Source organism: Podarcis gaigeae (genome assembly GCF_964106915.1).
Source record: "Podarcis gaigeae genome assembly, chromosome: 5".
NCBI lineage: Eukaryota > Metazoa > Chordata > Lepidosauria > Squamata > Lacertidae > Podarcis > Podarcis gaigeae.
The window spans coordinates 93,647,199-93,674,597 of NC_139681.1; the positions used below are offsets into that span (position 1 = coordinate 93,647,199).

General features: G+C 48.6%; 2 protein-coding genes across 2 annotated transcripts; one reads left to right on the forward strand and one right to left on the reverse strand.

Annotated features, from left to right (window-relative positions):
- The first annotated feature begins 2,814 nt into the window (after positions 1-2,814).
- POLR2H (RNA polymerase II, I and III subunit H) lies at positions 2,815-8,033 on the forward strand. Its single transcript, XM_083739983.1, has 5 exons — positions 2,815-2,997; positions 4,611-4,694; positions 5,321-5,414; positions 6,789-6,872; positions 7,425-8,033. The coding sequence occupies exons 1-5, from the start codon at positions 2,925-2,927 to the stop codon at positions 7,540-7,542; spliced, it is 453 nt and encodes a 150-aa protein (XP_083596109.1). The 5' UTR covers positions 2,815-2,924; the 3' UTR covers positions 7,543-8,033.
- Positions 8,034-8,426: 393 nt separating this feature from the next.
- On the reverse strand, positions 8,427-21,408 carry THPO (thrombopoietin). The gene is made up of 7 exons (XM_083739963.1): positions 21,247-21,408; positions 18,510-19,189; positions 16,642-16,772; positions 15,429-15,515; positions 13,054-13,218; positions 10,090-11,293; positions 8,427-9,859 (listed from the first exon to the last, which is right to left on the reverse strand). Exons 2-6 carry the CDS (start codon positions 18,520-18,522, stop codon positions 11,075-11,077), a joined length of 615 nt encoding a protein of 204 aa, XP_083596089.1. The 5' UTR covers positions 18,523-19,189; positions 21,247-21,408; the 3' UTR covers positions 8,427-9,859; positions 10,090-11,074.
- Between the last annotated feature and the right edge of the window lie 5,991 nt (positions 21,409-27,399).

The following is a 27,399-nucleotide window of genomic DNA, read 5'->3' on the forward strand; positions in this document are numbered from 1 at the left end:
GGCGTAGCGTGGGTTGTCAGCACCCGGGGCAAGGCAAGTAATTTGTGCCCCCTAACCCGTGGATTTGCGCCCCCTAACCTTAACCCCCAGATGTTGCACCCGGTGCGGCCGGCCCCCCCTGCACCCCCCACGCTACGCCACTGCCCGGCTGAAGTGTGGGGTACATATTATTATTACTCTTAATTGTAAAAAGGACATGATATATGGTCAGTCGGCTGTATTCAGCATGTGCTGGGTCACACAGGTGGTGCAAAGAATCCATCGGGGCCTTAAGTGCTATGTTAAATTGACCAACTACAAAGAAGTTGCCACTCTGAGTAGTGGCATTTCTGTCTGTTATGATGCTAATAAAATAGGTGGATAAAATCTTGGAAGCCAGAACTGATCCAAACCTGTGCAGATGGTTGCAGCAACACAAGAGAGGAAGAAACCGCTCAACTCCCACAATACCATTGGCTCGATAACTGAAATTATTTAAAAGAGCAGCTGCTAATGCACTCCAGGCAATGTAAAGGAAATACTTTAATTAGTAGGCAGTTAATAATTCTCAAACACTCATATGCATCGTTGAATATTCAATGGCAGCATTTAAAACACTATATATATATATATATATATGCAGGTTTTGGTGTCCTCGGGTGTCTTCCCGTGTAAAAGTTGGGGTGTCTAGGCGACGTTTCGACGAGGTCTCACTCGTCATCTTCAGGCTGGTGCTTTCGGCTTCTTGTTACTGGAACAGAGCGGGATCTCAATGTTTGAGTTCCTATAAATACTGTAGAGGGGGTGTGGTGTCTAGCCTCCAATGTTCTGGGCAGAGAGGAAGTTCCCAGGCTAGTGTGCCTTTTCTTCTTTTGTTCCTTAATTACTTGAGGGATACCTTGAGTGATTTCTTGAGTGATATCCTGAGTACCACTTAGGTGGGTCATTAGGTGTGGATTAGTTGCTAAAGTCTTTGTGTCTTGACCTCTTGAACTTTGTGAAGAGTTTTCCTGAGAAGATGGCTGTATTGCACTTAGTTGTGCTTTGGCTTGGCTTCGTGTATAGGGGCGAGCTGTGGTTTTGTGGCTTGTGTCAGCCAGATCTGTGTAGGGATTGCAGGGGGGTGCAGCATCCGGAGGTGCCACCATGGATTGGCTACTGGATGGTGTCAGTAATTCATCTGTGGAGAGGGTCTGGGTTTGGGTCTGGTGTGGTTGATTGGTGTTGGCGTTCTGTGTGCCTCTGGATCTGGTGTCAGTTTTTGTGGGGAGGGCTAATTTCCAGATGTCTGGCAAGCGGGATGTGTCGTCACGCTTGTTCATGTTGTGAGGGTGTTTCTCTATCTCGATGGCTTCCATGATTATTCTCTTGTGGTGATGTTCCGTGTTAAAGAGCAATTTGGAATCTGCAAAATTAATTTCGTGTCCTGTTTCTTTCATGTGTTGGAAAAGAGAGGAAGTTTTTTCTTCTTTTTTGACGGCATTCTTGTGTTCTGCGATACGTGCATTTATTCGTCTGTTTGTTTGTCCAATGTACGTGGCTGGGCAGACTTTGCAGGGTATTTCATAGATCCCTTGGTTTTCCAACTGGATTTTATCCTTGGGGTTTCTGAGGATATTGGCTATTTTTTGGTTGGTGCAAAAGGCTGTTTTGATATTGTGTTTATGGAGGATTTTGCTAATTTTATCTGTAGTGCCCTTGATATAAGGAAGGAGGGCCATGCCATTGTTTTCTTCTGTGTCTTGGTTTTTGGGGGGTGTTTCATCTGTGGAATTACTGACACCATCCAGTAGCCAATCCATGGTGGCACCTCCGGATGCTGCACCCCCCTGCAATCCCTACACAGATCTGGCTGACACAAGCCACAAAACCACAGCTCGCCCCTATACACGAAGCCAAGCCACAGCACAACTAAGTGCAATACAGCCATCTTCTCAGGAAAACTCTTCACAAAGTTCAAGAGGTCAAGACACAAAGACTTTAGCAACTAATCCACACCTAATGACCCACCTAAGTGGTACTCAGGATATCACTCAAGAAATCACTCAAGGTATCTCTCAAGGAATTAAGGAACAAAAGAAGAAAAGGCACACTAGCCTGGGAACTTCCTCTCTGCCCAGAACATTGGAGGCTAGACACCACACCCCCTCTACAGTATTTATAGGAACTCAAACATTGAGATCCCGCTCTGTTCCAGTAACAAGAAGCCGAAAGCACCAGCCTGAAGATGACGAGTGAGACCTCGTCGAAACGTCGCCTAGACACCCCAACTTTTACACGGGAAGACACCCGAGGACACCAAAACCTGCATTCCTGTACCCGTGAAAATCTACGAAAGCAAATATATATATATATATATATATATATCGTAAACCGCCCTCTAATCCTCAGACAAAGGGCGGCGTGGAAATTTAATAAATAAAATAAAATAACCACACGGTGCACCATAATACTAAAATTTATGTAAGTTAAAGGTTTTTTTTAAAAAAAAGTAAACGCAGGATGAAAAATAAAATATATAAATGAGATAGAATGCATTTAAAACAGGGTGATATACATACACGGATAAATATACGGATACTCTACACGCACAAATATATACTGTATTTATTACTCCTGCCCCGCCCCTTCCCTTTATTGCAGATTTAAAGGTCGGGATCTTTTTTGACCTCTTTCGGGCTTCAAAGCAGACTTGTGCGCGTGCGCAGCTGAGGGACGCCAATCTCGCCCTCTTTCTCCTTCCAGTCTCTGCCGCCCTTTCCCCGCCACCCCCCCCCTCTGCCCTCTTCCAGCATGTCCGCCTGAGCCTCAGGGTGCTGACGCCATCGCCAGGCGCCCGCGCCGGAAGCGAAGGGAGGAGAGCGGCGCCCCATGCACACCGCGAGCGCGCGCGTGGCTATAGCAGGTCGGGAGCCCCCAGCTCCGGCTGCTCCTCCAGCGTTGCCATGGCCGGCATCCTCTTCGAGGACATCTTCGACGTGAAGGACATCGACCCCGAGGGCAAGAAGTTCGACAGGGGTGAGAGGCAGGCGCTCGTTTTCCAGCCTCGGGGGCCACAGTGGTACTTTTCCTGCGGAGGGTGGGATGGATGACCTTTGGAGGTGCCCCCTTTCGTTCTTCCCGTGGTCCTATCCTTCCCCGTTTCTGTCTGCCCACCCTGCTGCTGGACACGGAACCTCATCCTTGCTTCCCTGCCCGCCTGCATGTAGGCTGGTCGATTTATACTGAGTTAGTTTTATGATGTTAGCCGCCCTGAGCCCGGGGAGGGCGGGGTACAAATAAAAAATTATTATTATTATTATTATTATTATTATTATTATTATTATTATTATTATTATTATTATCATTATTAATTATTTACAGTAAGCCCACAGCTGTGTGTGTGATGGATCGCACCCAAAGCCAAAGGCATTTATAGCCGAAACCCAATGGGTGCAATGGCGGGTAGGATTGCCCCCCCCCCCTTAAAAAAAATTTTTGCCTTGGGTATAGCTGAACACACACAAGTTAAATATACCTAAGTTGCAGGCTTCCTGCATTTACATGTGCAGTGTACCCTTTCTTTTTCCCCTCCAAGGCTCTTGAGGTGGAGTGTACTAGGTTTCTTTCTCTCCCTTCCCCTCACCCCCAGTTCCCCCCTCCCCTTTTACCCTTGCAAACTTCCCTGTGAGGCGAGTTTGGTGGGTTGTGATAGCAGCTCTGAGCTTTATGGTTGACGGGGGAATTCAAATCTGAATTACCCCCCCCCCCCCGCCCAGCATTCTATTTATTTTTGTATTTATTTTTTTCTATTGAATGGGCGTAGAAGCCCCTCTTCGCCTTGGGGTCAAACTTCTCTTCAGGGGTTTTCGGAATTGGTTTTTAAAAACAGTTTTAACTGTTTGCAAATCTCCCTGAGACGCCTAGAAATGGTGCTTTGTAGATGCATCATATATTAAATACAATCTCAAAGCAGTTTGGTAATAAAAACCATTTTGTATGTGTATATAAACAATTTAAAATCCAGTGCTGCTACATACTAGTCCAACACTCTTTAACAGTTAGAGTCAAGTCACTAATTTTATCTCTGCCTTAATTAAATAAATAAACAAAGTCTTCCGTGTGCTGTAGTGCAAGGGTACGTCTATAGTGGTGATTATTGCTTCTATTAGTAGTAATAGTGCTATTTCTACTATTACTACTACAATGCCTAAGTTTACTAAATCTACAGGTGCAGTAGGGCTTGAATTTATGAAGCAAAAGTGATGGGGAAGTATCTCCTAACAGTTCAGATGCTAATAACCATGGCAACAAAAGAGAATGCAGCCCTGGTGTTGTGGTGAGAGCTTCTGATTACAAATTGAGAGACCCAGGTTCAAATCACTGCTTGTCTCACTTTGGTGACCCTCCATTTCAAAATCCCTTCAGACCTTGGCTTCAAAACCTTACAGCTTTAGCTCCCTTTGTCTTTGATCTGTGAGCCAAGGTTTCAACAGATATTCTGTATTTAAATGCGCAGCTCTTCACCCTTCTCCCTGGCTCCACAAAAGTGAGTCTGGAGTGACTTGGCATTCCAGCAGAAGTGGAGGTGGGGTCTGACTTCTATGCCTCTATCCCCTAATAACTTGACACCCAGATTTGTCTCCCTCCAGTCTCCCGCCTGCATTGTGAGAGCGAATCTTTCAAGATGGATTTGATCCTGGATGTGAACATACAGATCTACCCTGTCGATCTTGGTAAGTGAGTGCAGTCAGGGGGCTTGCCTGGCAGTGTTTCTTTGACCCAGAGCTAGTTAAAACTTTTTTAGCACATGGATCATTTTTCCTGCACACCCACCCATCCCAGCATTACATGCCAGCAGTGGATGTGTCCATAGCAAAAGCAGGCATGGCCATCCCATAATCACAAACACTCATCACACTTATGCATCCCCATTGCACACTTGCCACATGCAAAGATTTCCCCCTCGCCCATTGTTTGAATGCACCCATATCTTTTGAAACACATGACATTTTTTTCCTGGAAATACAGCTGCCAAATCCGTGATGTATGAAGCTATAGACCAGGCATGTCCAAAGTCCATTTGGGGGGCCTAATCTGGCCTGCTGGTTGGTTTAATCCGGCCCCTGTGGCAGTTTATTTCCTAGGGTAAAATCCTTTTAAAAAAACTCAACTTCAGTCCTGAAAAAGGTCAGCAATTTGGTTGGCCCTCATGGCCCTTCACTTCATCAAATCTGGCCCTCTTTGAAAAAATTTTGACACCACTGAGCTAGACAAATGCATTGCGACATGAATCTCACAAACATTAGCTGTAGTGAAAAGACTCCTTGCTGTCTTATTTTTGTTTTCCTGTGCATTTCAGGTGACAAATTCCGCCTTGTGATCGCCAGCACCTTATATGAAGACGGGACCTTGGATGATGGAGAATATAACCCAACTGATGACAGGCCATCCAGGTAATGGGGGGGGGGGGGCAGAGGATGGCAAACAGAGGACTAGCCAAGGAGAGGGCTTCACGAATCAGTCCTGTGGTTGTGTGCCCTTCCTTTCAGCCTTCTGCAAGGTCGAAAACTAGCTTCTTTTTGTAGTGCCTCCAAAACCTACACTAGATGGTATCTGTCTGGCTTGAGAGACAATGAAGTGTGCCTCCCAGGGTGAAGTCAAACTGCTGTGTCAGCAGCACAAAAGTGACTTCTCCAGGGTGCAAGCATGGGCAGTGTAGAGACCCAAAGTGTGTCCTTATTTGAAGTGAAAACACAATGGTTCTACTGCCTAATCCAAGGGACGGGGATCTGAAGCCCAGGGGCTAAATGTGGCCAGCCAGGTCTCTGTCTGATTCTTGGAGCTATCTCCTGGCTGCACCCCTCTCTGGCTCTGCTTTGCACCACAGGTATTTCTGCCTCGGTGGAATGTCTCTTTGAACTCTGATGATTCCCTTTGCCCGTCTGGATGGAGGATTGAGAGACAGAGAGAAAGATTTGCATGCCTTGCTCCACCCACTTCTTCCTCTGGCCCCTCATAGGTTGCACAGGATGAAGTGCAAGCCCTTGAGCTGAATTCGGTTCCCCACCTCTATTTTCATCCTCTGCAGTTTGCTCCTCATGCACAGGGTATCTGTCTGTCTGCTTGGCACTCCCTAAGCCACTCCTCTCGTGAGCTCCCTCTTCAGTTCTTCCTGTTTATCTTAAGTCCTCCTGGGCTGAGCCAGAGAGGAAAGAGCTATAAAAGGGGTGCTGTCTGCTCCAGACTTGCTGCACAATATTTTGTTTGCCTTTGTTACCCTGTATGTATTTTGTATTTATTTCCTGCCTTTCCTCCAAGGAAGGGGGGGGTTCTCTGTTCTCTGCACACTGATCCTCGCAACAACCCAGTGAGGTGGGTGGGGCAGAGAAAGAGAGACTCTACCAAGGGCACCTATGTTGGAAGGCAGATTTGAAACCAGGTTTCCTTAGATATAGTCCCGCACTCTAGCCGCTATACCGTACAGCCCAAGGATGAGACACCTGTGGTCTCGCACTTGTGTTTGGCCTACGATGCCTACCATCCCTGGCCATTGACTATGCTGGCTGAAGCTGATGGGAGTTGGGGTCCAACAAAACTTGGGAGGGTCAGAGTTTGCCCATCTCTGATATGACATGCAGGACATCTGGTGAAGGCATCTGAACTTATTGTTCCCCAGGCTGCAAGTGGATTTAGAAAGAGGAAATCCGCAGGCTCTGTGATCTGCACTGTTTAAAACTTGTGATACACAGATCTTTTATGTGTATGTTGGTAGGACTTGAAGTGATGTGATGGCCACTGTTCTCTTCCACTGTTCCTTTTGGCTCCAGGGCAGACCAGTTTGAGTATGTGATGTATGGGAAGGTGTACAGGATTGAGGGAGACGAGACATCCACAGAGGCCGCCACGCGCCTGTAAGTTTCCCCCCTCCTATTTGCAAAAAGGGCTAGTTGGAAACAAATAGGTACATAATAAACTTCTCACAAGCTCTCTGAGCGTGGAGTATAGCTCTTTGAGATGCTCAATATGAAAGGAGTTAAGTGACTGGATTGGGAGCGGTGGGGAGTGAAGACTTTCCCAGGCTATTGGATGCCTGTCCTTTAGAGCCAATGGAGCACCACCCCACCAGTAATATGCCCTCAGCCAGCCCCACTTTCCTAGCATCTAACTTACAGCCAGGCAGGCAGTGGTGTGTCCTGTCATTGCCTCTGGCGCCACCTGCTGTTGAGCTCCCTGCCTTCCACCCTACCAGACCCATTGAGCACCAGCCATGGAAAGTGAGGGCCGAGAAGGGCGTCCAGCAGAACTGGGGGCCGGATGGGGACGCAGACATGCAGCCTCTTGTGGGAGTGAGGTCCATAGTTTAAGTGTTGCATGATTCCACTGGGGTTGTTTTAAGCCCCTGTGGCTGCTGTGGTCTCCCTCCCTGTGTCTCACCTTTCTCTGGCCCACCCTTCCTCCTCTAGCTCTGCCTACGTGTCCTACGGTGGGCTGCTGATGAGACTCCAGGGAGATGCCAACAACCTGCATGGCTTTGAAGTAGACTCCAGGGTTTATCTCCTGATGAAGAAACTGGCCTTCTAACCACCTTGGGAGTTGTTGTGGCAGCAGCTTGGACTCAGTGTGGGCATTTGCTGCCTCCCAAGTATATGGAGGGAATATTGCTGGCATGAGGGGGGTGTTAAAAGAAGCATCTCTCCCCAGCTGCTGCTGCTCCTCCTCACATCCCCCCAGCCAAGCCTCAAGGAAGATCATCTTTCTTCGCATTCCGCCAGGACTGCAGTGTGAAAATGTATCCCAAATGTCCCCTTGGTTGCAGCAGGCAGAGTGCCAGCCGACTGAGAACATCCCCTACAACAAAGATGTTGAAAGGGCTATGGATTTACTCTGTGCCTATGATAAACTCTCATTTTTATTACACAGGTGATTGTGGTAAGGATTGTGTGAGAACCAGCGTTGCCATCATAAGCTGGGTTGGGGACGGCCGTGTTCGCTGGGGGCCTGGGGAAAAGGAGGGAGCCTCTGTTTGACCTCAGTTTCTTACCTTAATTAAACGTAGCTTTTATATAACTATATATATTTGGCTGTTGTATATACGCTAGAAAGTTCACTGCCCAAGCATTTGAGAATAACAAGCTTGCAAGACTGCAGTCAGAAATCCATATTCTGCAGATTGAATTCACTTATCTGTTTGCTTTTGGAGACCTTTTGATTTGTCATATATATTCCTAATATTCAGGATCTGGATTCTTCCTCACCACCACCCCACTCCAAATACTGCAATCCTGGCCAAGTTTCATCTCAAATAGCAAAGGAGACATGGCCTTCCTGGGCAGAAGGACAGAGAGCGAGACAGATGAAAAGAAAGCTGGCCTGATAATGTCAGAAAGGAAAAGGGGGAATGACAAGATTCTGGACTAGGACCAGGATTCTGGCTTTTGTGGTGTAATAGGAGATTCCCTTGTGGGTTTGAGTACACCAAATTCATACTTTATTCAGCAATGAACTACCAGACAGAGTTCAAAGAGTGCATGAAAGCTTTTCATTAGGACACTCTAGGTAGGCAAAATATATGTCATACTGGCTGTTTCACCCTCTAGCCAACCAGCCTCTGTTAACTGATCGCTCCAGTACCTCTCGTTCAGCCACAGTTCTTGGAAACACTCAACCCTATTTTTTACTGTATGTGCAGAGCCCTTCTTGCACTTTACCTGGAGTTCTTTTCCACTTCAAGGGTATCCTTACGGCTGAATTTTTCAGTGGTTCTTAACCAGTTTTGTGCCCAGGCCATATGTTTGCACACATGACGCTGCCCTCCCTGATAATGAGCCTAACAAAAGCATTCATTCAAATAAACCTCACTTTGGAAGAGGCCTTGGGTAAGCTTTCTGCAGCCTTGTGCCTCTCCGGCTGCTTTGGGCTACTGTTCCCATCAGATGGGAGTTGTAGTCCAAAACATCTGAGGAAGCCCGGCCTACTGTGCCAAAACAAGCGAACCATGGGTTGCGAGTGGCAGCGTGGTGTAGTGGTTAAGAGTGGTGGACTCGTAATCTGGTGAACTGGGTTCACTTCCCCGCTCCTCCACATGCAGCTGCTGGGTGACCTTGGGCCAGTCACACTTCTCTGAAGTCTCTCCGCCTCACTTACCTCACAGAGTGTTTGTTGTGGGGGAGGAAGGGAAAGGAGAATGTTAGCCACTTTGAGACTCCTGAAGGGGAGTGATAAAGCGGGATATCAAATCCAAACTCCTCCTCCTTCAAGCAACGTGTGTTTTGTAGCACTCTGGAATTTTCCCATGATGCACCCACCGCGTGCAAGGAACAGTCACCTCTTCGTACCCTGTATTTTGCTCACCTATCCCCATGTGGCTGGTAAGATACAACGGAACACATTCTGGGGTGTTTTGTTTTTTCATTAAAAAAAGCATAAGTCTTTATTGTTCTAAGGTTTTGTGTAGAAAGCCGTTGTGCTCTTTCAGCACAGAGCGTCAGGAAGGGCTGGTTCTGGTCCAGTCTCACAAGGCACCACACCCTGCCTCCCTCTGGGTGGGAGCATCAGTCTCCTGCTGCCACTCGTGGGTGGGTGGGAGGATGTCACATGACCATAGGCAGATGCAAGAGATCTTCCCCTTTTGCCCGGGCGTCTCCTGCTGTCCGAAGCCAGCCGTTCTTGTTCCACAGCTGCCCACACCATGTCATCTGGCTATTGGTGTCAGAAGGAGAACAGAAGTTGTGTGACAGCTTTTCAGTGTGCCAGAGGCTGCCCCCACTTTAACCAAATACTCTGGTTGTATTCAGGTGTTACTCCAAACTGGGGCTGGCCGTTGGGCAGAGTGAGGTCACTGGAAGCAACAGCAGTGACATGTTATCAGGGGCTCGCAGCTGGCCTCGCATCCATTAAACTGTTGGAAAATTAGCCCTCTCGGGAGAGGCTGGTCCCTCTCCCAGGCTCCCGGGGCTTGTTTGCCGGTGATCTGCTCTGGCTAGCATCCTCGCAGTCCAGGAAGATCTTGATAGGCAACATCTCCCAGCGTGGGAGATGCACACCCCCTTCTTCCTTGCATACCAGCAGGAGAAAGAAGATAGTCAGAAAGTCTACATCTCTACGGTTTATTTCTGTCTGTACAAAAACATGGTCGTTAACCAGGACAGGACAGGACAGGATCCCATCTCCAGGATCAAAGCAAGAGACCTGTGTCAGCTTCTGTGTGTGGAATTGCAGGAGGTGGGGGCACCCATCATGGTCCAATTTCTCCAGTGGGCCCTGTTCAAAGCCATATGGGAATGATGTGGAGGCTTGGGGCCAGACTTGCCTCCAACCCTGATACTGAGGAAGAGTCCAAGCATCCATCACGGTCTCTTAAGAGGAAAGAGCTATCCTTTCTCTCAAGATGCTGAGCAATGCCCATTTGCCCCACGGGCTTTGCACAGAGTACATGGCGGGGGGAGCTCCTAAAATCTCAGCCCCTTTCCGAAGCAAGGCGATGAATGGCTCCAAGAGTATAAGATCATGTGAGGAACTTAGCTGCTGCCTGAGACTGCAGGTCCAGTATCCATTCATTACAGCACATCCTCCCGACGTTTCTCCAATGAATAAAGGGGTGTCCTCCAGCATTTTCCCAGTAAAAATAGGGAATCCTGTTCCATCTCCTCCACCATTTCTCTGATGAAAATAGGGGTGTCTAAAGAGAAAGTGGGACATTCCGGGATCAAATCAGCTTTGTCTTTTCCGGACTGTCCCTGGAAAATCAGGACACTTCCCAGTCCGGTGCCTCTGGGAAGCTTGCAAGCAGGACCTGAGTGCAGCCACACTCTCACCCCCTGGTGACAGGTGTGCTGCCTCCGACAATAGGATGTCGCCATTGTGGCTGGCAGCCGGGCCTTTCCAGTAACCTAGCTGGGCTCGCTCAGCTCTGGAAACACTTCTGCAGGCTGCTAGAGCAAGCCTTCACGATGAGGATCTCCTCCTTCCTTGGGTGTGTGTGGTTTTCCCCCTGACCCCCGTGCTTTGAGGGCTTGGCCAGGCTTGCTCTTCCACACCTGGCCACCAGAGGGCCTGCTACTCGTCCTGTGCTTCTCTCCCTTGAAGGATCCGGCCAGCAGCCCATGGGGGTCTTTCAGTGGCCCCTGAAGGTGGTCAGACTGGGAGGTTGCAGGGCTGCAGGGCTGGCAGCCCTCTGTTGACCTTCCGCACTGCAGGAGTCTTTCCACAAGTCATGGAAGAGGAAGTGGAGCTTTCCCCGCACAAGCTGTTTGTAGGTCCCAAAGATTGTCCTAAGGTTTCTTTCAGGAATTAACTGGGAGCCGCTCTCGGGCTGTGCGGTGGGATTCTGTTCCTAGAATGAGAAAAGAAAGGCAAGTGTGGGGGTGCCTGTCTGGGCTAACGGCCACAGTGAAAAAACATTAATTTTCGGTAAACTGCTTTGAATTTTTTTTAAAAAAAGCATAAATTTTATGAAATAAAAAAATCTTGAATGCAGGATGATAAAAGGTCTTGGAAATCAAACCTTATGAGGAATAGTTGCATACTGTCTCGCCAGAGTGGTACATGCTATGGATATATCCTGCTTGGACTACTGCAATGCGCTCTACGTGGGGCTACCTTTGAAGGTGATTCTGAAATTACAACTAAGCCAGAATGTGGCAGCTAGACTGGTGACTGGGAATGAATGCTGGGACCTTATAACACTGGTCCTGAAGGATCTTCACTGGCTCCAAGTACATTTCCGACAGAAGACATTCAAAACCAACAAACCTGCTATCCCAACATGGTTAGCCGCCTAAGAACTCTGATAAGGTAAAGGTACCCCTGCCCATAGGGCTAGTCTTGACAGACTTGACAGACACTTCCAGGTCATGTGGCCAGCGTGACAAGCTGCAACTGGCGAGCCAGCGCAGCACACGGAACGCCGTTTACCTTCCCGCTGGTAAGCGGTCCCTATTTATCTACTTGCACCCGGAGGTGCTTTCGAACTGCTAGGTTGGCAGGCGCTGGGACCGAACAACGGGATCACATCCCGCCGCGGGGATTCGAACCGCCGACCATGCAATCGGCAAGTCCTAGGCGCTGAGGTTTTACCCACAGCGCCACCCGCTAACCCTAAAAAAAACTCTGATACCCCATTTTAAAAATGCAATATACTCCCATAGAGACTCCTTACACTGTGTTTAAAACCAAAATTGCATTTGGATAGAGACTGTTTCTCAGGCGGCTAGTCCTAGTCTTTATAACCCTGGACCTTCTTCCGGAAGGCAGAAGCTAAAAGAGATGCGCACTATCCTGCACTATCTCTGCAGTTTTCCTATGGCACCTGGAAGCATAGATTTGATCCAAGGTGGGAAGAGTGCACCCAATTATTCTCTCCGCAGTCTTTACAACCCTGGACAGCATTGTTTTTTTCCCTGGAGGGCAGCTGAGAAGGATGCAACAGACATGCACCAGATGGAGGCTGGATGAGAAGGACGCAACATCTCGTGATGCCCTGCAGGCCCCCCAAACTGCGCCCAAGGAGACAGGCCTCCTGGGCACAGCCCGGAAACATCTGAAGGGCCGCACGTCCATCCCCCCTCCATCCCTGCAATCGAGGTCAGCAAACCAGAGCCATGCCTGGGTGCAACAACAACTTCCGCTGTTTGTGATTTCTACTAACTAGCATTCAGAGACGTACTGCCTCCAACAGTACATAGCCAGAGGGCATTGCAGATATTATTCCCCATGGATTTGTCTAATCCTCTGTAGGCCATCACTACACCTTGTGGAAGCAAATCCCATAGTTGTAACTATTTTCTGCAGTGGCTCCCCATTTGTGGAATGCTCTCCCCAAGGAGTTTTGGCTAAGTACATTCATTATACACCTTTAGGCACCAGGGGAAAACCTTCCTCTTCAACTAGGCCTTGGCTGACTTTTAAACGTGTTTGGGGGTGGGGAGGAGAGAGGTTTATTGGTTTGTAGGGGTTTTTGTTCATGTTTTTATCATGTCTTTTGTGTTCTTATTTTGTATTTTATGTTGTGAACCGCCTTGAGATCTACAGATGAAGGGTAGTGTACAAATTTAATAAATCATGATCCTGGGGAAGCCCCCTTCGGCCTCTCACCTGCCACCCAAAGTTTCGGAGCTGCAGGAGGAAGGAGCTGGCTTTCTCATAAAGCTGCTGGAGCAGTGGCAGGGCGCAGCCCTGGCCCAGCTGGTCTTGGGCGGCTGCTGTGCCATCCACCAAGTCAGCCAGATCACGGAGGGTTTCTTGCCCTTTGTCTTGGTTCTGAAAGAGTAAGAGAGAGAGGCAGTCGTTGGGTGATTCTGACATTTCTTATTTATTGGTTGGTTGTTGTGGTCATATCTCAGCTTTGCTCCAAAGATCTGAAGGTGGTGTCCAGACTTCTCCCTGCCCATGGCCCAGTATACCTGAAGGAGCATCTCCAACCCCCATCATTCAGCCTGGACACTGAGGTCCAGCTCCAAGGACCTTCTGGCGGTTCCCTCCCTATGAGAAGTGAGGTTGCAGGGAACCAGGCAGAGGGCCTTCTCGGTAGTGGCGCCCGCCCTGTGGAACGCCCTCCCATCAGATGTCAAAGAAATAAACAACTATCTGACTTTTAGAAGACATCTGAAGGCTGCTCTGTTTAGGGAAGCTTTTAATGTTTTATCGTGTTTTTAATATTCTTCTGGGAGCCACCCAGAGTGACTGGGGAAACCCAGCCAGATGGGTGGGGTATAAATAATTTATTATTATTATTATTATTCCTCGCAGCAAACCTGTGAGATAGGCAAGGATGGGAGATTCAAACTCTGCTCTCCCAGGTCCTAGTATGTCATGGACTGGCTGGATGCAAAGGAACCAGCTCAGGAACTCAGAGCCTGGGGATTGGTGGCGGGATAAGGGTGAGTGAGAGTAAACTCATTTTCCGTGTGCTTCTTCTGGCGTAATCAAATCAGCACCACAAGAGGGTGGTGTTGCCTTGCAGGAGTCAGATTAGATTAAGTGGAAATGGAAAGACACCCTTAGGGTGGAGGCAGAACAACCCAGCGAGGACTAAGAATCCGTGGCTGCAGAATACCAGGGGCTGTTGCAGGGGCTGTGTGGAATGGAGTATCCTAGACTGTGGAGGATCTACGTTTTGGGGGTCCTGCAGCTTGAGCAACTAGCAACAAGGTCTAGGTAAGCCAGGGGTCAGCAACCTTTTTCAGCTGTGGGCCGATCCACCATCCCTCAGACCATGTGGTGGGCTGGACTATATTTTGGGGGAAAATATGAACGAATTCCTATGCCCCACAAATAACCCAGAGACGCATTTTAAATAAAAGCACACATTCTACTCATGTCCAAACATGCTGGTTCCCGGACCGTCCACAGGCCGGATTTAGAAGCCGATTGGGCTGCATCCGGCCCACGGGCCTTAGGTTGCCTACCCCTGGGGTAAGCCCTGTTACCTTCTTCAATGGGGTTGTTCCACAAAAGATCACTTTTTAAAATGATAATAATAATAACCACTACATCCCGGATTTTGATTAAAGTTGCTGTACCGGGTTATCTCACACGTCAAAGTCAACACAATGAATAAATATTTCCTATGCCTTATGGTTTTCAAGTTGTGAGGTGGGTGAAAATTAAGGAAACGTTATATGCACGGTGCATCATAGAATGGTGAAATTGAGTCTGCTAGACCCATTTTTTAAAAAAGCAATGTAGATTCAAGTCATTTCTGGGGCATAGGCATAGCCAGGATTTATGTTGGGGGGTGGGTGGGCAGGACAGCCCCCTGTCCTGTTCCAGAACCAAGCTACCTGCGATGCGATTGGTCAGTTCACAGAAACCACGCCTGTCGTTCAGTCGTGTCGCTAGAATGCACCACAGCATCATCCAGGCGACCTCAGTGAGCATTTCAATTCCAGCTATTCTAGTTTTAGTTAAGTATTTTTTTATTTATTTACTTGATTTGGGGGAGGCAGCTGCCCTCCCCTGCCCACCTGGCTACGCCCTGTTCTGGGGCCCCCTGGAATTAGGGGCCTTGAAGCTGAACCTTCATTAGTTTCATAGTAGAGGAAGAAGAAGAAGAGTTTGGATTTGATATCCCACTTTATCACTACCCGAAGGAGTCTCAAAGCGGCTAACATTCTCCTTTCCCTTCTTCCCCCACGACAAACACTCTGTGAGGTGAGTGGGGCTGAGAGACTTCAAAGAAGTGTGACTAGCTCAAGGTCACCCAGCAGCTGCATGTGGAGGAGCGGGGAATCGAACCCAGTTCACCAGATTATGAGTCCACTGCTCTTAACCACTGCACCACACTGGCCCCTTGTCCTAGAAGATGCCATTGCTGGCTAGGAACCTGAATGTGAGCCCTTCATCCTGCCATGGCATCTTCTTTTAGGTCAAATGCTTATAGCATTTGGATTAAAGCCACCACAGCTCAACAAGCCCAGGCCCCAGCCCTTGACCCATAGAGGGTGGGTTGGTCATTTTTACATACTCACTGTCTTTGCCATCCACTCTTGGAGGCTGAACCCGACCAGGGGCAGCTGCACAGGCTGCTGGAGGAAGGGGAGTTCCTCACACTGGCTCTGAGGAAAGGACAGAAAACCCCTGAGAGGAGAAGTAACCAGGCCAGCTGGCAGGAATGGCCAAATGCACAAAGCAAATGCAACCACCTGGCCCCCAACAAGTCACACCCCGCAAATGAGGAACAAAGCAAATATGGCCGAACCTCATGGGTACCCAAAAGAACATGATTTGGGGCTGTAGCTCATCTTTCCATTGATATATAATTTTATGGTTTTACTCCCAAAAAAAGTGGTGTTATGAGCCATCATTGCCAAAACAAGATGACACCTGATTGGCTGTCTAAATACTCCTCTTTCTGATTATTTGGCTATAGCTTTTGATAGAATACAGAGAATTGAACATGCTTTGTTGCATTATATTCTTCATTAAATTATCTTTCCATTGATATATAATTTTATGGTATTGCTTAAAAAAAAGTGGTGTTATGAGCCATCAATTTCCACAATTTTGGCCACTAGTGTAGACACATGGTTCTCTCCCTGCATTTTATTCACACAACTACAGGAAATAGTGGCTGCCCCAAAGCTGTGCTGTGTGGTTAAAAATTCTACTGAGCTGGCTGGGGCTGATGGGAGTTGTGGTCCAAAATATTTGGGAAGCACTAAACTAGGGTTTCCCAAACCTGGCTGTTTTTGGACTACAATTCCCATCATCCCTGACTACTGGTTCTGCTAGCTAGGGATAATAGGAGCTGTAGTCCAACGACAGCTGGAGACCCAAATTTGGGAAACCCTGCACTAGACTGAGAAAGGTTGATCTAAATAAATAAACAGTGTCCTTCCTTGCAGCTGGGCAGTATTATCAGGGCCGGCCCACCCATAAGGCAAGGTGAGGCAACTGCCTCAGGTGGCAGGATTCAGCAGGCAGCAGGTCGCAGTATCAATCCTTCTCCCTTGTTCCTGATGTAGATCTGCCTTCACCCCTTCTTTTCTGGCGGGGGGAAAGGAAGCCCCATTTTGGGGTCTGACTCAGGCAGCAAAATGTCTTGGATGACTCCGAGTATTATTCTGGGCCACCCATCACATGCCACCCACTCGGTGAGTGGTGCAACCTTAAGGAAACTCTATGGAAGCCAGCAAAAACTGCCAAGACTCTGCCCAGGTGAAGTGAAATGGCATTGCTTACCACTTTGTCCTCCAAGTCCATGGCTTCGGTGATGTACTTCTGGATTAGCCTCCTGTCACAAACCAGCCTGGTGGGACTCATCTCAAACAGGTCCAAACAGAGCAAGAATACAGTGAGGAGAAGGAGGAGCCCTAAGGGAGGTTTGAGGGAGGAGAGACAAAAAGATAGATGGCCAAATGTTTGGTACCCTCTGAAGCAGCTTGGCAGGTAGGCTCCCTAGACCTCCTTCCTTCCTTCCTTCCTTCCTTCCTTCCTTCCTTCCTTCCTTCCTTCCTTCCTTCCTCCTCAAAGAGGTTCTCCCCCTCCTCATTTAACACTGGGCTTTCCTCTCTGGTCAACCTACCTCACAAGGTTGTTGTGGGGGTTGAATGAGGAGGACAGGAAAGCACAGACGCCATATTGAGACCCATGGAGGAAAAGCTGAGATGTAAATGTGATAAATAATGATGATAAAGTTAGGTGGGACAAGGAAACCCTCTGCCCCAGGTAATGGGAGGCTGAATTAGGGTGAGCTTGGCAGACAAAGGAGCTGTCCACAGACTCTGCAATTCCATTGCCAGTCCATTTCCCAGTTAAAATTGCTTTTCCGAAGCTGAGCTATCAGGCAGATGACATAACAAGTACGTCTGCTTCCTACACACAGAGATTCAGTGGCGTAGCGTGGGTTGTCAGCACCCGAGGCAAGGCAAGTAATTTGCGCCCCTGAACCTGTGGATTTTAGCACTCGAGAGAGCTGCGAGTGCGAGCGTGCGCCCCCCAGATGTTGCGCTCGGTGCGGTCGGCCCCCCCTGCACCCCCCACGCTACACCACTGCAGAGATTGTATGTGCACACACACAGCTCCTTTGACCCAGAAGGAAAATGTTCTGCATATGAATAGAGGACCAGGATGATGGTGAAACTTGATTTCAAACATCATTGGTTCAATGTACAAAGGGGTGGGTGCCTTCTCCTTCCTGTTCAAACACCTTCCAGTATTGTATTAATATTTGCTGTATGCGAAGCTGAGATAACCCGGCCTCACTTTTGAAATTGTGTGTTGTGCACACGCCAAGGCTTAGCAGCTGAACATGTGAGGCTGCAAAAGTGCCTCTGAGCATGTGCAGAGAGCCTGGCCCTCAACACAGAGAAACCTTAAGCAGACCTCATAATCTGAGGTGGAGGGAAAGGTCACCTAGAGGAGAGGGTGAAGGTTTTAGGCACAGCCCTCTCCACCCGCCCAGATGCTGGAAATAACAATTTCAGTTTCGTTACTTCTTCTCCAGAATTTTCACCGCTGGCCTGAACTGGGCTTCGTGAAAACAAAACAGGATCCAAGTTCTTTCCTCTGCTAATTAAAAAGACATCACCCAATGAACTAAATCTTACGCTGCAATCTTGTAGCCAGTCACGAGTAAGCCCCACCAAATTCTGCAGGACTGATTTTGGAATGCAGAGGGTTGTACTGTTAGTCAATGACCCACATGACCATTTGTCAATTAAGGAACTACGGTAGTCAAACGAGCATGCATCTGCATACAATTAAGCAACCTTTCTGTGGGGAGGGAGCACCACCCTGCTTTTTAGAGAGGCGCTGCTGTGTGTAACAGCAAGACTTGTCCTTGGGGAAATCCATTGTGGAGAGGAAGTCCTGGATAGAATGGTAGAGTTGGAAGGGACCCTGAGGGGGTTCCCCGCTCCTTCTCAGGACACTCTGGACTAGAGGCAACACCATCCACAGCCCCTGAGACTCAGCCCAGCCTGCCAGAGTCAGACCCCTCGCTCCAGCCCATGCCATCTAGGACTGGGGAGAAGGAGGGCTTCCAGCAGAGAAGGGTGTGTGGCTGTCCCACAAGCCGGTCTCCCCAGGGAGGCGAGCTCAGCACTCACGGTTCAGCTCCATGCCCAGCTGGCAGCTGCCTGGTCACAGCATCTTCCTGCCAGGGAACAGCGGCTGCCTCCCAGCTCCCGCCTGGTTTCCATGGACGGTGCCGTGAACGGTGCCACAGCCACGAGGGAAGGCCAAGGGGGCTCCAGCGGGCTTTCTGCGTAGCTGCCGGCACCTCCGAGCCAGCGTCGCGCGGCTTCCTGTTGTGAAGCTGCTGGTGACCTCTGGTCAACGGCTTCCGAGCAGCAGGCCTGAGCCTTCAGGAAGGCTTCCCACTTCCAGACATTTCCTCCTTGGCTGACGGAGGAGGCAAGGAATGACAAGGCCGGCTGGCTGGCAAGCTGGCTCCCTGGTGCGAGAGTTTCACAGAATCATAGAGTCGGAAGGGACCCCTGAGGGTCACCCAGCCCAGCCCCCTGCAGCGCAGGAATCTTTTGCCCAGCGTGGGGCTCGAACCCACGGCTTCGAGATTAAGAGGCTCATTCTCTACCGTGGCCGATCCTTGCGCTTCGGGGCCAGAGTAGGTGCAGTCCTGCTGCACCTACTCGCCGCAGTCGGTAAAATGGGGGGGGGGGTTCTGGCAAGCACCACAAAGCCTGGAGCTGGGCTCACATGGCCTCGTGATGAGTAGCCTGGTGTCCGTCAAGTTTCCCCTAGTCTGGATGCATCTGTTCCAAAAGACCTAGCAAAAAAGAGAGAAAGGAGTTGAGAGATGACTTGACCTGGAGAGAAAACAGCAAGAACCTGATGAGGAGAGCACAGCAGAGGTTATATTTTCTGGGACTCCTCCGGAAAAATAATCTCGCAAAGGACCTGTTGATGGCATTTTACCATTGTACTGTTGAGAGCGTATTAACTTATGGTCTGTGTGTGTGGTTTGGGAGCTGCACCGTCAGGGGAAAGACAATGCTGTCCAGGGTTGTAAAGACTGTGGAGAGAATAATTGGCTGCACTCTTCCCACCTCGGATCAAATCTACGCTTCCAGGTGCCATAAGAAAGCTGCAGAGATAGTGCAGGATAGTGCACACCCCAGAAATGATCTCTTTCAGCTTCTGCCTTCTGGAAGAAGGTCCAGGGTTATAAAGACTAGGACTAGCCGCCTGAGAAACAGTTTCCGTCCAAATGCGATTTTGGTTTTAAACACAGTGTAAGGTAGTCTCTATGGGAGTATATTGTATTTAATTTTGGGGTATCAGAGTTTTTAGGGGGCTAACCAGGCTGGGATAGCAGGCTTGTTGAGTTTTGAATGTCTGATGTAGATTTTTTCAATTTCGTTGTTCTGTATGGGACAATGACAATAAAGATTATCGTATCGTATCATAGCAACCCAGAAAGCTGCCTTATCCTGAGTCCACCCAGTCTTGTATCATCATAATCATCATTATGATTCCTGACTCTCCTTGCACCATGAGGTCCCAGGGTGGGTCACAAATCATGGAATCATAAATTTAGAAGAGATCCCAAGTGTCCTGTAGAGTCTGCCATGCAGGAATCCTTTGCCTAATGTGGGGCTCAAACGCGCAACCCTGAGGTTAGGGTTCCCATCTCATGTTCTCTCCAGACTGAGCTATCAGATGGACACAGACATGATGACTTTCACAGGGAGAAGCGCAATTCTCCTGGAGCTCTGAACAGCTTTGGATACCCACCAGCCATAGGCCGCGTTGATGAGGTAGACCTTTCGACCACATTTTTAAGAACAGAAGAAGATCCTGCTGGATCCGGCCAATGGCTTATCTAACTGAGCATCCTCTTCTCACAGTGGCCAGCCAGATGAACCCAAACAGTGGAACCCAAACAGAAAAGCAACTCTCTCCTCCTGTGGTTTCTCCAGCAACTGGTATTCAGAAGCATCGCTGCTTTCGACTGTGGAGGCAGAGCACAGTCGTCCTGGCTAGTACAGTCGTACCTTGCTTGTCGAACGCCTTGCAACTCGAAAGTTTTGTCTCCCGAACGCCATAAACCCAGAAGTGATCGTTCCACTTTGCAAATATTCTTTGGAACCCGAACATCCAACGCAGCTGACACGGCTTCCAATTGACTGCAGAAAGCTCCTGCAGCCAATCAGAAGCCATGCCTTGGTTTTCGAACCTTTTAGGAAGTTGAAAAATCAAGGTATGACTGTAGTCGTCAACAGCCACCTCCTTCATAAATTAGTCTAATCCTCCTTTTCAAACCAGGTAGGTTGGTGGCCATCTACCTCCAGAGGGAATGAGGTCCCGGGGTGAAGGAGTGAATTATTTTGTCTGTCCTTAAATGAGGAGGGGGAGAACCATGTGCACTACCTTGTGCTCCTTGGGGGGGGGGGGGAAAGGTGGGGTATAAGTGCAGTGCAATGCAATGCAATGCAATGCAATGCAATAATGAAACGAAATGAAATGAAATATTTGCAGCTGGTCACCTCAGGCAGAGGACATTCTCAGCCCTATCTGAAGATGCCAAGCACCTGCAACCTTCTGCATGCCAAGCAGCTGCTCTGCCACTGAGCTACCACCCTAGAGGCCTTCCAACCAGCCTCTGGCATGCCCTGCGTATTTGGAATTCCCTGTGGAATTTCTTGTCCTCCAGCTCGGCCTGCCTGTGGCACGCAGTCCACAGCGCAAACTCTGCTTCCCGTCAGAGGCCTGCCCTGTTCCATAGCAAGTGCCTGTTTGACAAGCCAAGCAAATAAACAATCCCCTCTCTGCTCCTGCTGCCTCTCAGGAGCCACCCTGCTAGAGAGCTACTTCCATGCTTACCTTGGTAGGTCTCTGCTCTCATGTGCCCCAGGCCTGTGAGATCGGCCACCTTGAAAGCCGGAAGGGACCTGGGCCGCCCCTGCCGTCTCTCCCATGGTTTGCCCGGGGACTGGGAGAGGGCTGCAGAGTTGTCCCAGCTGCAGCCGGCACCCGCTCAGGAGTGGGCGGTGAGAGATAAGGGAGGTCAACCACCTCGTGGCACACGCAGATGGGCTCCTGTCCGGGTAGGGACGTGACGGGAGTCACATCTTGCAGTGGGGTGCATGCAGGAAGGAAGGTCACACCCATCCCCAAACATTTAAAGCACCACTGGCGCACATGGCAACCTTCCCCCCTGAATTCCGGGAACTGTAGTTTTCCCCCACAGGGTGCAATACCCTCAGTTGTAACAAACTGTGGTTCCTGCACCCTGAAAAACTACAATTCCCAGGATTGAAGCGGCTTGGTGCTGCTTTAAAAATGCAGCACATAGGGGACATTACCCCCCCCCCAACATTTATCCAGTCAAAAAAGGGACATCCCATTCCATAATAATAATTTTACTATTTATACCCCGCACATCTTACTGGGTTGCCTCTGGGGCTGACATATATGAAAACATAAGGTAAAGGTAAAGGGACCCCTGACCATTAGGTCCAGTGGTGATCAACTCTGGGGTTGTGGCACTCATCTCGCTTTATTGGCCGAGGGAGCCGGCATACAGCTTCCGGGTCATGTGGCCAGCATGACTAAGCCGCTTCTGGTGAACCAGAGCAGCGCACAGAAACACCATTTACCTTCCTGCCAGAGCGGTACCTATTTATCTACTTGCACTCTGACACGCTTTCAAACTGCTAGGTTGGCAGGAGCAGGGACCAAGCAACGGGTGCTCACCCCATCGCAGGGATTCGAACCACCAACCTTCTGATCGGCAAGTCCTAGGCTCTGTGGTTTAACCCACAGCACCACCCGCGTCCCTCTAGGGGACATTACCCCCCAAAAAATATTTCTCCAATGAAAATAGGGACGTCCCATTCCATAATAATATTTTTACTATTTATACCCCACACATCTTACTGGGTTGCCTCAACCACTCTGGGGCTGACATATATGAAAACATAATCAAACATAATAAATAACACATAATACAGCTGTACCTTGGAAGCTGAACGGAATCCATTCCGGAAGTCCGTTCGACTTCCAAAACATTTGGAAACTAAGGCACAGCTTCCTATTGGCTGCAGAAAGTTCCAGCATCCAATCAGAAGCCGCGGAACCCAGGTCAGACATGCAGGTTCCCAAGACCGTTCGCAAACCAGAACACTCCCTTCTGGGTTTGCAGAGTTCGGGAGCCAAAACATATAGAGTTCGGGAGCCAAAACATATAGAGTTCGGGAGCCAAAACAATAGCGGTTTCGCTATTGGTTGAAACCGCTGTCACCTGCAAAAAGAGAGTCTGGACATAAGAGCTTGGCTCCAGATTTCTCTGAAATGCACCCCTATTATCCTGGGGTCCCTCAAAAAAGGTGCCAGCTCAGAAAGGACTTCCTGGTAGGAGAATGCTAGAAAGATGTTGATGGAAAACAGGAGAGGGCAACTCTCAGCCCACAGGCCGGATGTGGCCCCCAGGAACTCTTCATTTGGCCCTCAACCTGCCTGCCTCGCTTCTCCACCCATGAAGCAATTAGGCTTGAAAACAGCCTCCCGTTGGAGACTCAAGAAGGGCTGGTTGCATTAGTCTGTTGCCAAAAAGAGCCTTGCGGCACTTTAAAAGTCAACAGATGTATTGGGGCGGCGCCGGTTCAACCAAGAGGCAAGGCTAGGCTACTGCCTCAGGCAACAAAATTCACAGGGGCAGCAGATGCAAATGTCTGTTTTTCCTCCCCCTCTTGTTCCTGATGTAGATCTTCCCCCACCCCTTCTTCCCTGGCAGAAAGGGGGGCATCATTTTGGGGTCCACATCAGATGCCAAAATGTCTTGGACCAGCCCTGCATTTGGGTGTAAATTTTCAGGAATTCAGGCAGCAGTTCCCATTCATTTTCCTCCCCATGGACCACTTGAAAACCGCTGAAGGTCTTGGTGGGCTGCTTAATTATTTATCTGCCTGTTGTAGCAACAGTGATGCTCAGTACTCGATGCTGTACAATTTTACATCATTTCCCCCTTTTTGCTTCTTTTATTTCTTATATATTGCATTTTCTTATATGACAGTTTGGAGTCTACAGAATTCGTAAGGCCATGGCTCTGGGTCTGCCAGCATAATCGGGCAGGCCAAAGAAAGCCTCCCCCCCTCCTTTGTTTTTTTCAACAGAGGTTTCTCCGCACAGCAGTTCTGGAAAATCACCACCAGATGGAAGCAGAAAATAAATCTCCGAAGCCGTGGAAGAGACCGGACCCTAAATGAAATGGGAAAGGGGCCGTTGCTTTCGGTAATGGGATGTCAGGGTGAGTTACAGGGCAGTTCGATGTGCGTTTACCTACTGTGTTCAGTTGGGAAAGACTCTCAGGAAAATCGTATCGCAGAATCATAAAATCAAAGAAGAGGTTGGATGCTTTGCAAGGGGGTTGGACTAGATGACCGTTGGGGTCCCCTCGAACTCTACAATTCTATGATTCTCTGATGTGGAGGAAAATGAAGGTGCTTAGGTATCATATGCTGCAGCGGGCTGGCTCCCTCTCCTTCTCCTATTGGGTATATTTGCACTTTTCCTTGCACGAAACTAAGGCATATATCCTTTGGGGGTCTGCATTCCTTTGTGCGCTTACCTAGGAGAACGCGCTACTAAATGGGTCTTAATTCTGAGTAAACATGACTCGGATCGCTCTAGAGTCGCTTCGTCAGCTTGCCAAATTGTGCAATTTTATATGCTCAGTTATAAAGGGTGCATTTTACGTTGTTTAAAATATAAAAGGAGTTTGGGTTCGATCAGCTGAATGTATTTCCATTTCCCCCAAGACTTCTAGTTGTTGACCCCTCCACCTCAAAAAACAAAAAAACCACCATTTCCCCTCCTGGTGAAAGTCCTTATCACCTGCTAATGTTGGCACTTCCACACCGCTATTAAGGCACAGCTACAGGGGTCAATTAAAAAAAGTTGGCAACTCTATTGGGTACTAATCTGAGTTCTTTGTTCCTGGAGAGCCAGACAAAGACATGTGTTAATGATCTGAGCTGTGATTTTCTAGATGTTCAATTTAATTGGAGCTGCCAAAATCGGGCGGGGGTTGCCAGATGTCCATCTCTCTCTCTCTCTCTCTCTCTCTCTCTCTCTCTCTCTCTCTCTCTCTCTCGGTGCAAAGGGACAAAGCGAATACACATTGAGAAGATTTGCGCCAACTACCTAACATTTGTTTAGTGAAAAGCATGTGCTAAGCGTTGAAGAGAGGATTCGCCTGGCTGGGGTCAGTGGTCCCCTCCCCTCCCCACCCCCTTCATCACAGGCCCTACCTTCCTCCCCCCCTCCCAGGATTCTTTGGGGGACGCCAAGTGCTTTCAATGCTTTCAATATCTATCTATCTATCATCTATCTATCTATCTATCTATCTATCTATCTATCTATCTATCTATCTATATCATCTATCTATATCATCTATCTATATCATCTATCTATCTATCTATCTATCTATCTATCTATCTATCTATATCATCTATCTATATCTATCTATCATCTATCATCTATCATCTATCTATATCTATCTATCTATCTATCTATCTATCTCTATCTATCTATATCATCTATCTATCTATCATCTATATCTATATCTATCTATTATCTATCTATCTATCTATCTATCTATCTATCTATCATCTATCTATCTATCTATCTATCTATCTATCTATGATGTTATCAACTAATAAATTTGTGTATGTTTATTCAAACCCTGCCAAGGGGTCCAGTTCTTTTTGTTGTCTTTTTAGATAATTTGTAAAAAGCTCCCATTCTTCCTTAAAGTCACAGTTGTCCTTGTCACGCAGTTTGTATGTCAACGTAACCAGTAGAAGCATGTTTTAATGGTCTGGCGTGGATTCGACGTGGCTGTGTGATGGATCATCCCTGAGACTTCTTCAATGTGCAGCTCCGCTGGAAAAGATGACTTGTGTTTCATTCTTTTGTGTGTGTTTGCTTTTAACAATGTGCAAAACCATCCTCAGGCCTCGTCCTCAGGCTGGGCTCTGAATCACCCCAGAAGCTTCCTCCTTCCCTGCAAGGATGCCGCTGGGTTCTCATCCTGGCATTAAAGCCATCCTGTGGGGGAGGGGGGAGTGCGGAGGAGAGGGTTGGAGAGGGGAGGCCTTTTGAAGCCCCTATAAAAGCCCACAATTACAGCTGGACAAACTGGGGCAAACAAAAGAGAGAGCCTGGGAGACTAATCTTTCCGCCAAGCAAACAGGTGGGCTTGCAGGGGGGCGGGACATTGAGAGATTGAGGGTCCATAAACATCTTCCAGTGGCTTCCCAGAAGAGAAGCAATTGTCTCTTGGTTTTCTCCAATGCTGTGTGTCTGATTCTGTTGTGTTGTAGCTAGTGGTAGGTGCCTGGAACCCTGAAGAGCGGCTGCCTGTCAGTGTAGACAGTAAAGGTAAAGGTAAAGGTACCCCTGCCCGTACGGGCCAGTCTTGACAGACTCTGGGGTTGTGCGCCCATCTCACTCAAGAGGCCAGGGGCCAGCGCTGTCCGGAGACACTTCCGGGTCACGTGGCCAGTGTGACATCGCTGCTCTGGCGAGCCAGAGCCGCACACGGAAACGCCGTTTACCTTCCCGCTGGTAAGCGGTCCCTATTTATCTACTTGCACCCGGAGGTGCTTTCGAACTGCTAGGTTGGCAGGCGCTGGGACCGAGCAGCGGGAGCGCACCCCGCCACAGGGATTCGAACCGCCAACCTTTCGATCGGCAAGTCCTAGGCGCTGAGGCTTTAACCCACAGCGCCACCTGCGTCCCTAGTGTAGACAGTACTGAGCTGCATAGACCATTGTATAATTCAGCTTCCTTTGTTCCTGCATGTGCTATCTCAGCAGTTCCTAGCTGTTTTGGTATGGTGATCCACAAAACCAAATTCGCTTGGTATGCTGATCTATTGACTTATTGTCATGTGAAATTTCTACCTGGCGGGTCTTTGGCAGCCATTGGTTTTGGGCATGGCAACGTTTTCATAACCATGACTTGAGACATCCAAGCAAAACTTGTCTGAGTACCCACAAGGACCTTGTGGCCAAGCAGCACAGGATCTCCCATGAGCCAGAGTGGATCCCAAGTGTTACAAGCTAAGATGTAAGTCTGGGCAATGTTTGGTTACAAGCGTCAACTCAGTATTATAATAGGCCAGCAAGAGAAAAGTTGTAAGAGGCATTCATCAAGATGATCAAGGGTCTGGAAACCAAGCCTTATGAGGAACAGTTGAAGGAGTTGGATATGTTTAGCCTAGAAAAGATGAAACCAAGAGGAGATATGATGGCTGTCTTCAAATAAGGGAACAAGCTTGTTTTCTCCTGCTCTAGAAGGTAGGACATGAACCAATGGTTTCAAGTTACAAGAAAGGAGATTCCAACTCAACATCAAGAAGAACTTCCTGGTGCTAAGAGCTGTTTGACAGTGGAATGGACTCTCTGGGAAGGTGATGGAGTCTCCTTCCTTGGAGGCTTTTAAGCAGAGATTGGATGGCCATCTGTCATGGATGCAACCATTCCTCATAAGGCTTGGGTCCAGACCCTTGATCACCTTGGTTGCCCTCCTGTGCACATGTTCCATCTTGTCAACACCCTTCCTAAATTGTGGTGCCCAGAATTGGACACAGTATTCCAGGTGTGGTTTGACCGAGGTAAATACATTACACTGGCACTTTATTGCATGCTTCTAAGGAATGCTGATGTATTCCACTTAGCAAACAGACATTAATTCATTGTATGTTGCACGTATACACACAAACATAGGTCAGTATGTGTTTTGTTCCAGTAGATCTGCAAGATGCCCTCCGCCTTTCATGAAAAGGTGAACAAAGATGCTTGCTCACCTGTAGTGCTGCAAGAAGGTATGGGCGCGCACACCCATTTTCTCAGGGATAGTGAACCCGTGTCAGGAAAATTGATGGGCTTCTTTTCCCACCCATCCCTGCCTCCATGTAACCTTATAGGCTCAGGATATGAGCTTTCCCAGCCTGCCATCGCTTCCTTCTAA